Source organism: Mesocricetus auratus, unplaced genomic scaffold (assembly GCF_017639785.1).
Source record: "Mesocricetus auratus isolate SY011 unplaced genomic scaffold, BCM_Maur_2.0 Super-Scaffold_6723, whole genome shotgun sequence".
Taxonomy (NCBI): Eukaryota; Metazoa; Chordata; class Mammalia; order Rodentia; family Cricetidae; genus Mesocricetus; species Mesocricetus auratus.
The window spans coordinates 13,321,870-13,336,604 of NW_024429183.1; the positions used below are offsets into that span (position 1 = coordinate 13,321,870).

General features: G+C 45.7%; 1 protein-coding gene across 5 annotated transcripts in view; it reads right to left on the bottom strand.

Annotated features, from left to right (window-relative positions):
* Hydin (HYDIN axonemal central pair apparatus protein) overlaps positions 1–14,735 on the bottom strand; it is a 352,162-nt gene that overhangs the window by 6,265 nt on the left and 331,162 nt on the right. For all 5 annotated transcript variants that reach the window (XM_040736928.1, XM_040736948.1, XM_040736939.1 and 2 more), the window contains exons 78-85: positions 12,696–12,894; positions 11,098–11,256; positions 8,789–9,066; positions 7,098–7,317; positions 5,732–5,944; positions 3,999–4,162; positions 3,029–3,179; positions 1,409–1,639 (exon numbers count right to left, since the gene is read on the bottom strand). In XM_040736928.1, the coding sequence (XP_040592862.1) occupies positions 1,409–1,639; positions 3,029–3,179; positions 3,999–4,162; positions 5,732–5,944; positions 7,098–7,317; positions 8,789–9,066; positions 11,098–11,256; positions 12,696–12,894 (1,615 nt within the window). The remainder of the gene's footprint in view (positions 1–1,408; positions 1,640–3,028; positions 3,180–3,998; positions 4,163–5,731; positions 5,945–7,097; positions 7,318–8,788; positions 9,067–11,097; positions 11,257–12,695; positions 12,895–14,735) is intronic.

A 14,735-nucleotide genomic window follows, 5' to 3' on the forward strand; every position in this document is an offset into this window, starting at 1 on the left:
TTACAACATTGTTTGGATTCACCTCCAATACCTACTCTACGCTCAAACACATAGATCAGTGAGGCTCAAAATAACAAGAACAAGCTAATATCTATAATGAAACTAAGTATAAAGATGACTTCAAACTCAGATGTGAGTTGATAGAGCCAAAGTTCCAATATCAATGAGCCTGCATGGTGGGGGAGCATCATCACTGAGAGCCAGAGAGCCCAGATCACCCTTGAGTTGAGGGGGTCCACATAGCCTGGAAAGCTTTGTGGGACACTCCAGCAGAGGCTGGATTGGTGGTTTCCATTGACCTGCAAGCTGTTGTAATAAGATTAGTTTAGTGGGGGCAGTAGAGAATATTGGAACACTTGAAAGGAGAGCCTGAACTGGTCAAGCGCTGCAAGCAAAATAAGATCATGAGTTTGAGTCCATTCTGGGTGACACAGTGAGACCCTGTCTCAAAGAAGCCAACCCAAAACACCACCACCAAAAACTGAAGCCCCCTTCTGAAGCAGCCTGGCTTGGGGAGAAATCGTTGAGAGTACAACTTATTTGACCACATAAAGATATAGGAGACAAAGGACAGATACAATCTTGATAACAATGGGCAGGAGAGCAGAGAAAACTAACTTAGGTCCTGGAGATGAAGGGATGGAGTGGGGGAACGGGCATAGTTGGACAAGAAAGATCTTGGGAGGTAGGGAAGTTTAGACAGTGAGTTTTGGAATGATAGACTGATAAAAGGAAGAAAAAGGAAAGCCCACATTCTCCTTGGTTCATAATTCCTCACCATGTTCCCTTAACCATGGTTGGAGGTTGTGTGGCTCTCCAGAACACTCTGTACATAAGCAAGAACAAGCAACATATGCACAAGCATGTGTATGTGTGTGTGTGTACACATGCATGTTCATATACATGTGTATGTGGTGCATGTGTACATGTGCACGTGTGTGTGTGTGTGTGTGTGTATGTGTGTTTTATCCTGATACTTTATATACTGATTTCTTTTTCACAATAGAATCCATGATACTCTGTGTGTATGGCCTGGGGATTGAACCCAGGATACCCTATGCATGTTGGATAAGTGCTCTGCAACTAAGGTACACTTCTATCTCTATGCTACTTTTATAATTAGCAAAAAGATGTTTTTCCTTTAGTTTGGACAAGGCAAACAATCAATAGACAAAGTAAGTATAAAGGAGTCCATTTTACCTGTTCACACTAAAGCTAAGTATCCCGAGTTCATATGAAGACTTTGGCTATAGAAGAAAGGAATGTGAGGTTGACTGTCCCTTGTCATTCTTCCTGTCCTCTATTAGGGCTGGCTCACACTCAGCGTTGCAGAACACAGACCCAGAGACCCCATAGTTGGAAACCTCTGTCATAGCCCTCAAGGGTATTTTGGCAGAAAGGGTCTTACCTCAGAGTTTGCAGGTACAGCAAACTGGGAAGGTAGGTTGATGTCATTCAACTTGCACTCTGTAGAGAAGGTCACAGAATAGGGCAGGGGATTCTCCAACTTGATGGAGGCTGATGCACTCTGGCGGACTGAGCTTGTCATCTGGATGGTTTTTATAATGCCAGAAGGGATGACCCTGAAACTCACAGTGTAGTACAAGAACTCATTGGTCACCTCGTTCCGGAAGATCACCTGTGTTCACAGGGAGAATAGAAAGAAGCAGGGGAGAAGAGACATTAGCCCAGGGTCCTCTGTCTGCACTCAGGGTGTCCTACTGTCTGGGGGCCTTGCTGGGAGCATGAAGCACACACTGGGGTGGTATGGCCAGCCAGTCCCATCCCTATTGGCAGCCTTTCTCTTTAGGAACTATAGCCTGGCTTTTGTCAGGAAAAAGATGATTTAAGAATTTCAGTTCACTTTAGAAGACACTACAGCAGCTTGGTTCCTTGGCAGAATTTTACCAGTGGGGACAGCTAGGCAACTCCAGAGAACAAGTGAGGTCTCCAGACCTTCAAGCTACAGTGGGATTCACACCTGCTACTGTTGGAGCCAGAGTTGTTAGTGAGAATGACACCAATGACAGACAGCATCTAACACTTACTGGGGGGTTAGTCTATGCCAGGCTGCATGATCTTCACGATACATTGGCAATGTCCTCACAGAGGAGGGAATGGAAGTGCAGCAAAGCTCAGTGATGTGTTCAAGGTTATGTGCAAAGAGGTACCCTGCCTGGGGTGACTTCAGAGCTCACCCAGGGAACACTAAACAGCCCCTCCCTACAGCTGATACACTGCTCATCTGTCAGAACTCTTCCAGGGGAAATGGGGTTGCTGTCCTGGTGTGCTTCTGAGTTGTTAATACATAGCAACTTGAAACTAGTTTCTTTTGAGACAGGGTCTCACATAGCTCAGTTTAGCACACAACTGCAGAGGCAGGCCTCACACTCTCCTGAGTGCTGGGACTTCAGGTATGTGCCACCGTGCCTGGATTTCATGTGGTTACTCTTGTGAAGTAGAATCTGTTCAAGATTTTGCTCTTCTTAATGCATTGGATTGTTAATCTTACCATTATTAGGTGGCAATTTTATTTATACATCCTGGCTTCTACATACATTCTTTTCAAGACCTTGTCTAATTTTATACTTTAAAACCTTTCCCTTGGTGATTCCATCGTTGACAATAGCTTCAAAGACTGTTTATAAACAAGCAACACTCAAGGCTTCAGTCCTGACTTCTCCTGTGAAGTTACGAGTTCACATATGTCCCCTAGGTCAAAGAGCTTATCTCATTAGAAAGTTACATATTGACAGAAGAATGTCTGTTTCCCTCCACTAGACTATACTTTATAAGACTAGAGAACTTGCTTGGCTTTGGCCATTGCTGTGTTACCAGCACTCAGCACAGAACATGGCCTATGTAGTCAATTCATACCTATTAAACAAATGAATGAATTAGGCAAGATAGCACAGAGTGAACACTATGGGTGTCTGGGGACAGTGCCTAGAGTATGGCATCTGCTAGTCTCTAACACCCTAGGGTCAAACCTCCAGGGTTTGGGGAGGTGCCATTGATGTGGTGATACCTTTGCAGTGTATAGTCCCTCCTTGTGGGAAAAGAAGTTCAGCTTGTAGCCTTTCTTGGAGCCAGATAGTACATCAATATAATCAAGGCCTTTCATAGTGACACTTAGGTCTTGTTTCTCTGGTTTCAATATTTCCACAATGACCCGAAATCTGGAGCAGTACAAGAGAGGAGAGAGAGAATGAGAAACGATGAGAGACATTGACGTGAGGCTATCCAAACAAAGGAAGGAGAGGGGCTGTGTCTATTACTTTTATGGAAATTGTGTAGGTCTGTTTTAGTCTTCATTCTGCCATCCATAATGACAGTAACTACCATTTATTGAGCCAGGTATCCAGTAGTCCCTTCTCCACATTAGTTACTGATACCCAGATGTCATAATGTCTAGAGGAGGTTTGTTTCATTAATACCTCTGCTTTATGGAGGAGGAAACGCAGGCCCAAAGAAGGACCACAACACGCTCAGACAACATGTGTGGCTACTGACAAAACTGGGGTTCAGACTTAGATCTGAGCTTTTGTCTACTATGCCAAGCAGGTGGTCTTCAGGAAGATGCACTGCTAGTCTCCATTTGTTCTCTGTGCAAGGAAAGGATGAGGCTACTTGCTCTTGATCTCTGCTGGTCCTTGTATTCCTCTCTACTGCCTGCTGTAAGCACAGTTTGAGGGCCTTTCTTCTCTGGCTAGTAGCTCAGGCTATCAGACACTCAGCAATAACAAAGACGATGGCTGTTAGGATGATCAGAACTGATATTCATTGGGCATTTATTTTGTGGGAGGCAATGCGCTATGATCTATAAGAATGAACACTGAACAAGAAGATTGGGTCCATGAGACACCTGGCTACATTGAGGGCTATGTCTCTGACTCCCTGAGTCTGACACTCTCTGTAGGCCCTGAGCAAGGAAAGGACCAAGATGGATGGTGGAAGTCATCTGCTCCCCCACCCTGACCATTCGCCCACTCCCTCACCTCTGGGGCTTGTTCAGCCAGTTGCTGATTGGCAGGAGCTCAGTATAGGGAGTCTTACATGGAACCTCACGGTAGATATTGGCAACAGCTTTGGGTTGTTCGGCAGTTCCATGCAGGGCATATAGCCAGCCAGTCCCATCCGGGAGGGGGAAAAAGAGAGTGCCCTTGGAAGAAGTAACAAATCAGAATGGCACAGAAGATCCTATATTAACAGGCACCTATCTGACCTGGAGGGGGCAAGTAAATCTAACACTTTTACTTTAAAATTTTAACTCTTGGTGTGTTGTGTGTGTGTGTGTGTGTTGTGTGTGTGTGTGTGTTGTGTGTGTGTGTATGTGATATGTGTGAGTGGTATGCATATGTGGTACGTGTGTATATGTATGCATGTGTGTGTATGTGTGGTTAATGTATGTGAGTATATATGTGTGTACATTGGTGTGTATGAGTGTGTGTTATATGTTTATGTGTTGTATGTGTGTGAGTGGTATGTGTGTCTACATGTATGCATGTGTGTGTATGAGTGGTATGCGTATGTGTATGTGGTATGTACATGATGATGGATATATGTATGCATATGTGGTGTCTGTGTGTGTGTGTGTGTGATATGCACATGGGTTTGTAGATGAGTGAACCTGTGTATAACCACTTGGAAGTCAAAGGAGGACACTGTGTGTCTTCCTTTATTGCTTTCCACGATATTCCTTTAAGACAGGGTCTTTCACAGAATCAGAAGCTCGTTGTATTGGATGGAGAGTGAAGACTCATGAAAACATTTGCTTCTAAGCACAAAAACTGGCTGCTTTCCTTTACTGATTTTTTGCTTGTTTGTTTGCTTCTTGTATTTTTTGAGAAAGGGTTTCTCTTTGTCACCCTGACTGTCCTAGAGCTTACTATGTAAACAAGGCTGGCCTCGAACTTGGAGATATGCCCTCGTCTGCCTCCCAAGTACTGGGATTAAAGGCATATGCCACCACCGCTCAGTGCGATTTTTAAAATTAAATTTCAAAAAGATTTATTTTTATTATTTTTATTTATGTGCCTCTGTGTAGGTGTGTAGAGTCTACAGAGGCCAGAGAGGACACTGGAGTCCCCTGAAACTGGAATTATAGGTGGTTACGAGCTACCCTACATAGGTATTGGGAACAGAGTTCAGGTCCTCTGTAAGAATAGCAAGTGCTCTTAACTGTTGAGCCGTCTCTCTCCAGCCCTTAAATTGTATATTTATTTATTTAGTGTGTGTGTGTGTGTGTGTGTGTGTGTGTGTGTGTGTGTACATATGGCACTGCATGTGAGGAAATCAGAGGACAGCTTGTGAGAGTCAGTTTTCCCCTTCTAACTTGTTGGTTTTGGGGACTGAACTTTGTAAGGCTTGGTGGCAGGCACAGGCACAGGCACATTTACCCACTGAGACATCATAATGACTCTCTTCTGAGTTTTATTACAGATACCTTGATGTTACTGATATGCTTAACCTAAATGTGAATTTCTCGATGTTTGGTCTAGTGCTTCATTTCAGGACCGAGCCCCTGGATTCTAAGAAGAACATGGCCAATGGGGGAGCTACTGCCTGACAGCAATCACAGCTTCCCACCGCTCCAGGACCCGGGTCCTCACTCCTCACTCCTCACTTGAGTATTCTTCCAACTCTGAGCTCTGAAACTGCAGTCTGCCTCTTGTCTACACAGCTCCTCGCTTACCCTGTGTCAGAAAGCAGGCAGAAGGCCTCAGTTTACCTGGTGCTTGCGGTTCTCCAGAGTCATGGTGCGGGGCTTGTAGGTGATCTCGTAGGGCTTATTTTGCTGATGGGCCTCCAGGGTAATGAACTCCGGCCCCTCCCAGTGCTCACCCTCAAATATGGGGTGCAGATTCCAGGTCTGGTTGGTACGGTTTGAGAGCATGATGGTCTGCGTGTGCCGGGAGCGCACTTGGCAGTTGAAATTCACCACCTGGAAGGAGCAGGGCAATCACGTTCCCTGCCATCTCTTCTGAACTGTCTTTCAGGGGCCAGAGCTACAGTGCGAGCGTGAGGGAATAGAGTTTTGTTTTTGTTTTTGGAGACAGGGTTTCTCTGTGCAATAGCTCTGGCTATCCTATAACTTACTTTGTAGACCCGGCCAGCCTTGAACTCATAGAGATCCGCCTGCTTCTGCCTTCCTAGTGCTGGGATTAAAGGCGTGCGCCACCTTTGTCTGGTGGGAAGGGTTTTTTTTTTTAAACAGTGTTTCCCATAGTGAATTCCAATGGACAATTTCCTTTCCCCTCATTCCTTCAACACATATTTTTGGGTTCCTTCTTTCTAGCTCTACGCCTCCCTATATACAGATACACACACATGAACACATAAACACATATAAATTTTGAAACTGGCTTCAATATGTTTCATATGTTTACTCCATTGAACATATGATTTTGAGTTGCATACATTTTTCCTGCAAACGCCACGGTTTCACTTTTCCTTACAACTTTACACAATTGCATTGTGTAGTGGCTGGACACACATTGTTAGTCAAAGCATTTCAGTGCAGACATGAGGACCTGTGTTCAATTCCTAGCATCCACATAAAAGCCAGGTGTGGCAGGGTCTGTCTGCAACTCCAGAACTGAGGGGACAGAGACAGGTGGAGCCCTGAAGTAAAATATTCACCTTCTGCTGTACCCTGTGCCATCAAAGCCACTGCCATGTCCCATCATCTATGGGAAGTGCTTCTCATTAGCCTCGCTTCCTCTGACATGTGTCAACATCTGGTTTGACCCCATTAAAGCACAGATCTACTCAAGGCTCAGAGTCCTCCTGCTCCAGAAGGAAGAACAGAATGCTTGTGCGGTGAGCACTTCACTGACCCAGCTGTGCCCTGTTCCCTGCTCCCAGTTCTTATACCAGAATTTTATCTAGCCGGTCTCCTTGAAGCTGCCTTGAGGATGTAATACTTGAATCACAAGCTGAAGAAAGAACACAAATTAAGTAAAAGAAGAGGGAAGAAAGATCATTCAAGCAGTGGCTATGGTATGTGCCAAGTCCCTGTGGCAGGGAGGAACTGGGCTGAATACCCTCGCTGGACTTACTCCGGCCTTGGTCATCCCTGGCCAATGCCTACTTACCTCTTTTACTGAAGGCAGTCCCACGCAGACGCCAGACAGGGTGAGGCTCAGAGGGCTTGCCCCTTGGATGAAGCAGAGAATGTTTTTATAGAGACTCTCCCTTCCTATCTCAGTGGGATGGTAGGTTACTTCTAAAGCAACCTCCATGCCTGAGGTGATGTAACCTTCTTCAGGGCTGATGGAGAAGTGGGGCTTGAGTTTCTTGACATCCCATTTAAACCTTTTCCAAGACAGAAGAAGACAAGAGAGACAGCATGTTAACATTCTGCGGGTATGCAAGGAAAAGATGTCTCTTGGACTTTTGACACCATGGTCCCCACCTTGACTACTCCTTAGGCTCTAGGAGGAGGAAGCCCTGTTAGAGTAGAGGTGGTTAGAGAACATGGGCCAAGGTCGCTTTCTGGGTAAGGGGACTCTGCTCCCTCTTAGAGTTGAACAGGGGTGAGAAGTGGCTACATTTATTGTCCATGAATGACAGCTAAGGAATGTATGTATGAACATGTACACATTTGTTCCCAAGGTAGCATAGTTAGCAAGTGGCTAGACTAGGACCACAGTCCATTAAGACTGTAGCCTTGACCATTTCATGCACTACCTGTTTAGATCCAAAAGGGTGGCGACAAGCCCTGTATGTGAGAGCTATGCCTGCCCTTGGCTTTGGGATCTTGATGACCCCATGGGGTCATCCCTGTAATTGGGCACTTGGTATGGGCAGAAGGGAGAGCATGAATGGTGAAGAACAGTCCTTCCAAAACAGGGCTACCCTATAACATCCCTCTTGGTGGCACAACACTGAGTCTATGTGGCGAGGGCCCCTGGACAGCCGTGTCAATTCATGAACAGCAAGAAGGAAGAGCCTAGGTTCTGGTCCTGTCTTTTCATTTCCTGGTTGTGGAATCTCTAAGCCTCACTTCATCTGTGAAATAAGGCTGTAAAGTGCCTACCTCAGAGACTGGGTTGATTCCAGGTAAGCATACCCAGCTTTATACCCATGTTTACTGATACATATGTGATTTAGAAGTCAATTAATCTTTTTATACTTCATTTATACTAAAACAGATTGAGAATTGTACTACTAGTATTTTCTCTCATGGTAATGATCCCTAGAGATCACACTTTGTCTCCATATTTCTCCCCACTCCTTTTCCTCTCTCTCCATCCCTTCCTCCCTGCCTCTCTCTTTCTCTTTTCTTTTTTGTGATGCTGGGAATTGAACTCAGGACCTAGACACGCTATGTAATTGCTCTATCGCTGAGTTACATCCCCAGCACCACCTCCTCTTTTAAACAATGCTTCATATAGTCCAGGCTGACGTGGCCTTGGAACATATATAGGCAGAGCTGCCTGGAACTACTGATCCTCCTGCTTCCACTTGCTGGCCCTTTAGTGCTAGAATTACAAAAGAGTACTAATATGCCTGGCCTTAGTTCTTTTTTTGTTTGTTTTGAAGAAAGGGTATTACTATGCATTGTCCACCCTCCTGCCTCAGTATCTCAACCACAGAGATTGTATTACAGTCTTAGCTACCTAGTTGTTGAGATTAAGTTGTGTGAGGCAGGTGATGGTCATGTACCCATGTTTTCTGCCATGCAGTCATGGTGGCAGCTGCAATTGTCATGTTTCTTCTGAGGCAAGGGGCAGAATTCAGGTCTGTTATGGCCTCTGGTGGGAGGCACCGCTGTCCGTCCTACCTGGCGCCCACATCGCCTGTGTTCATCATGAGGATGCGCCGTGTTGCTCGTGTCTGATACACGACAGGACCAAAGGGAAGATGCTCCTGGTCCAGGGAAATCTCCAGGGCCTGACAGCAGCCACTAAGGAGAAAGAGGGGACGCAGTAGCCCCATCCATTCCATGAACACTTCCTCAGAGAAAGGAGGGATGCGCTTCTTGGGGGAGAAGGTAACCTCCAACTTGCAGGTTTCTTTAGGCTTCAGGGTGATATTGTGGAAGGGATCCAAGGTGATGACCTAGACAGGAAGACGGCATGGCTCAGAAGCTGAGGACAGGGAGGCTTCTCAGGCCTCAGAGCTGCCGGGGCTCTCAGTCCAGGGACCAAATCTCATATGTTACCAGCTGGGCCATCTTTGATAAGTTATTCAAGCCGTCCCCTTCACCTGCTCTTCAATGAAGGGCGAGATCATGTCTATAAAATGTGTGGCATATGACAGGGATCCAGCAAATGTTAATTTCCTGTACTGTCCCATTTTTTCAGCCCCTGTTGGGTATTTCATTCTTCCTTCTTCCTCCATGGTAAAGGGAACGGTAACTGGAATCATGACACAAGAAACGTCAATCCAGTCTTTGTCTAGTGCTCCCAAGTGGGAGGGTGTCAGGTTAAGGGAAATGAACCAGACTCAGAAATGCAAGACCACATGTTTCCTCTCACATGCAGCCTTGATTTAACTGACCCCCCTCTGTGTGTGTGAGTGTGTGTATGTGAATGTGTGTGCGCGCGCACGTGCGTGGTGCAAGTAACGTGAGGACTATGAGTGAGGAGGAAGTGGTATAAGGGAGGGAAGAGTGGGAATAAGACAGGATAATGGGAGAAAATGCAAAACACTGCATGCTTTTTCCCATATGCTGAATCTAGAGTTAACATCTATAACACACACACATATGACAAGAAAGTAGAAGAGACACTCTGAGGCGAGGAAGGGAAAGAGAAAGAATGGGTGAATAGGGATAGGAAAGGAGAGATGGGGGTGGTGAATAAGAACAAGGTATAGACACACAGACACACAGACACACACACACACACAGACACACACACACAGACACAGACACACACACACACACACACACACACACACACACACACACACACACACACAGACTGTTAAATGCCATAATGGCTGGGTGTGGTGGCACGCCTTTAATCCCAGCACTCTGGAGGTAGAGACAGGCAGATCTGTCAGTTTGAGCCCAGCCTGGTCTACGGAGCTAGTTCCAGGATAGTCTCCAAAGCTACAGAAAAACTCTGTCTCGAAAAACAAAAAAACAAACAAACAAACAAAAAAAAAAACAAAAGGAAGGAAGGAAGAGAAAAAGAAAGAAGAAAAAAGAAGAAAGAAAGAAAATACAAGTTCCAGACACCCAAAACAATGATTCGGCTCCCCTGAGAATCCTGGGCGGATCTGTGTCTTATTAGTCAGTGCTTTCTCTTTATTATTTGTATTTTAGTTAACATACAGGATAATGGTTTCATTTGACCTGTTTATTTGTTTTGTTTTTGTTTTTTGAGACAGGGTTTCTCTTGGTAGCCCTTTCTGTCCTGGAACTCACTCTGTAGACCAGGCTGGCCTCAAATATTAAAGGCATGTGCCACTACTGCCCTGCGAAGCTACATTTTCTAAAGTTCCCCAGGTGACTGTATTCTAAAGTTTGGGAGCCACAGAATAAATTCCCATCTGGCTTCCTTTTCCCTCTTAGTCCTGTTGAAAAGCAAACTCACTTCTTCCTCAAGGAAGGCAACGCCTACACTCTGTAGATCAGGGAGTACTTGGCAGGAATGCCCTGAGGCTGATGGAGTGAGGTGAGAGACATGGGAGGAAACAACTGTCCTGGGAGTTTCCCAAGGACTTTGGGAACTAGCCTGAGGTAATGACTCAAGGCAGGTCACTTTCTGGTTACCCTTGAAGAGGCAGTTTGATATAGACATATGGGGGTAGAGTTCACTGGCAGAGTACTTGTCCACTAAGTGAAAGATCCTGGGTTCTATTCCCCAACTCCTAATAAAGGGACCACCAAGCAAGCAAGCACTGATCAGGCCAGGAGGTTAAGGGCCCTGACCCACTGGGACTGAGTTTAGCTTTGGATTTGTGGAGAAAGAGAACAAGGGGTTTTCCCTCTTTGTCTTCATGAGACGGTGGGTAATGTAGAGTCCTGGGATGAGACACTCTCTGGGCTTCTTGCTCTGGCTGGCTGCTCACAGCCAATTTTTCTGTGTCCTGCAAACCCCCACGCCCTGTCCCCCAGCCTTCCCACTTCCCTACACTGACCTTGGCTTCCTGGAGTTCTGGAACGGAGAACAGGACTGACTGGTTAAAGGTGAGCTGGGCAAGGCTGTTGTTTATGATGGAAACTGTTTTCCTTACAACCTGTCCTGGCAGAACAGCTCCCAACTTCACGATCCTGTTGGCTGGGTCCAGAACTAAAATCTGTGTGACCAGAAAGAGTAGGGAGTAGAGTTTGTCAGTCAGTGTGGAAAACAAACATGATGCTTGCGTCCCGTGAAAGCAAGGGCAGCTCCCTCTTTCCATGACCTAACTGCTTCAGGTCAGGTGCTCCTCCTTTCATTACTAGCTTTCACCCACTATGGAGATGGAAGCAGTGGAACCTCTGAAACCTGCAGATTTTCCCTCTCTGTGTAACTTATCCCCATCAATGTGCACGTGAGCACACACACACACACACACATACACACACACACACCTGTGACTTTCCTTAGTTCTGACTATAAATGCTCACACAGCCTTTTGGATTGTGGATCATGTCATTCATGTTAACCCAGATCTTGAGAACAATCCTTCATCACACATATTTGGCTTACAACAGATTATTTCTAATTCTCTTCACAGCAAGAGCTGTGCTTTGCGATGACAAGACACACCAGGTGGCAATGTCCTATTGCTCCTGTGGCTTGGGGGAAGGCTGCCACACACCCCTCCCCTTGCTCATTTGTTGAAATAGCCTATGTATTCTTGAGAATCTTGATTTTTTTTCCGGACTTCTTAAACCTTCTGTTACAATACAAATATCGCCACTAGACAAATACCAGATGTAGTTATCAGGTGCTAGGAACACAGGGGTGACTATCAGGACAGGACCATTTCCTACAGATGTGGGATCCACAGCTGGCTGTAAACATTCACCAGTGAGGGTGAGGAGGAGGGATAGACAGCTCACAGCTGACCCCTATGTCCGCACATGACACGCCCTCCAGTGGGACGTTGCATGCGGCGCTTTTCCAAGAAGTGTCTTTAGTGCTGCAGCTGTCAGTTCATCGATGCAAGGAGTCTGGTTCTGAGTGAGAGGCGGGATTTGCTTCAGCCTAGTCTAAAAATTCCTCCCCACCTTCTGTGATTTGGGACAGCACCTTGGTGGGGCCAGATGATATTGCATGGAGCAATTCCAGGAACAGAGAAGGGGAGATACGGAGTGATGGGGGATGTCCTTCTGTATATGTGTTTCTCTTATTGGTTGATGAATAAAACACTGATTGGCCGCTGGCCAGACAGGAAGTATAGGTGAGGCTATGAGACGAGGAGAATTCTGGGGAGGGGAGGTGGAGAGAGGCCGCCAGGGAGAGACACTATATACAGAATGGGAAGATGGGATGTGTCAGGCTTTCTCTGGTAAGATAAGGCCATGTTGAAATACATAGATTAGTACTTATGAGTTAATAATTAAGACAGCTAGCAATAAGAAGTCCTAGCCATCGGCCAATAGTTTTCTAATTAATACAGCTTCTGTGTGTTTATTTGGGGCAAAGTGGCTGTGGGGCCAGGTGGGACTTCAGTGAAGAGGTGTGGATTCCAGCAGCCAAGAGTCTGGAAAGAGGAAGGAGGAGGGTTGTGAAGTTCCCACTGTCTCTTACCTTCATTTCTGTACCTTTCCCTTTGATCTCCACTATCTGTTGAGAGAGCCCATTGATTTCAAATGGGATGAGTTCCCGGTAGTTGATAGCTTCCCGAGGGTAGAAGGTAATTGGGATCTCCAGTGTCTTCCCTGGCTTTATCACGTCCACATTGAAGTTCACCTCAATGTGTGTGGTGTTGGTGTATAAACAGTCTAGGCTGGGGAAGACCAAGAGGAAGGGGCATAAGCAGCAAGAAGGCAGAACAGGAGGAACTCTGGGCTGAAAGGTGACTGATTTCCTGCCTTGCCATCCTAGAGTCAGGGGAGTCACCTAAGAGCTGGAAGGGATGCAGCCATGACCAGCTCGTGTTCTTTTAGGTGAAGATGAATTACTCAGCCTCAGTCACACCCTGAGGTCTCACATCCAGATGCTCACACTTTCAATTCATTGATGCCTCTCAAAGTCCCATGCTCTCACAAGGGGTAAGCACTTTGGAAGTCACTGGCTGGCAAAGCTCAGCAGAATGCAGCATGTGTTCAAGAGTTGGGCATACAGGAGTTTGGGTCAGGATCTGACAATGTAGGAGGAAGCCTGTATGCCGCCATTAACCATGTGACTTACTAGAGGCGCATACAGATGAGGTAATAAAAGAGCGGTTTACCACACCGCTAACCACACCCACTTTAGGCATGACTAAAGACATATACGGCCAGACGTAAAGACGTATATACGTACGTAGGCGGTGAACTACGTCACTAGCCAGGCCCACTTTTGGGCATGGCTAGGGGGCGTTACGGGGGAAGGCATAAAAGACAGCACACAGGAAGTCTTGTCTCTTTTCCCGGATTTCGGCTTCCGGTTCGGCGGGGGGGGGGGACTACTGGGCTCATCTGGGTTACTTGTTTGGTATCTTGTGAGTAATTTCTACAATAAATACTTAGTTTTACTTTCAGTAAGTGTGTCGCTTATCGTTACAGCGTCCTTTGAAGCCTCATGACAATAACTAGCTATGTGACCTGGGAAAATTTGCTCAGGCCATTCAAATCTGCTCCCTTACCTGTTAGTGGCAGCTACTTCACAGGGTTGTTGTAGGGATTAAATGAGAGAGTGATGAAAGCATTTTGTTGTTTTTATTTTATTTAAAATAATTTAAAAAGATTTGTCTTCATTTTTATATGTATGAATGTCTTGCCCATGTGTATAGTATGTGCACCGTGTATGCCTGATGCTCCCAGAGGTCAGATAAAAGCTCATCTCCACCCTACTCTCCTTGGGCCTTTTCTAGTAGAACTTTCCCTTCATCTTCCTGATGTGTTTTTGGAGAAAGAATCCAGCTAAATGGATGCACAGAGCTCAAGGTCTTACGTAGACTGAGATGCTATCAAATTGTAAAAGAAAGACTATAGGTAGATAATACTTAATGTATTTATTTTTAGTTTGTACATATGATTGTTTGCCTACATGTATGTATGCACACCATGTGCATACCAGAGATCAGAAGAGGGTGTTACCTGTACTGAAACATTCCACAGGGCTGATGCAGACAGGTTGGGTTTGATTTTGAAGATTTAGGCTCAGCACAGACCTGCTATTAGGAGGTTTGGCCATGTTGGAGTATGTGTGGTTTTGTTGGAGGAAGTATGTCACTGTAGGGGCGGGTTTTGAGGTCTTTTTCTCAAGCTTCACTCAGTGTGACAGTCAGTCAACTTCCTGTTACCTGGAAGATGTAGTAACCTTAGCTCCAGCACCACATCTGCCTGTACACTGTCATGCTCCCCATTCTGCTGCAGATGGACTGAATCTCTGAAACTGTAAGACACCACCCCAATCTTTGTAAGACTTACCATGGTTATAGTGTCTCTTTACAACAATAAAAACCCAAACTAAGACACCTCTACAAATCAAAAAGAGGATGTTTAGCAGGTAGTTCATGGATGTCCAAGTATTCATATTAATGGTGAAGACAGGTACCCAAGATTCATTCCACCTGTGCTAGACCTTTCCCATCATTTCTGTCTTGGTAAAATGAACTAGTTAGCATTAACTGTCAACTTGACA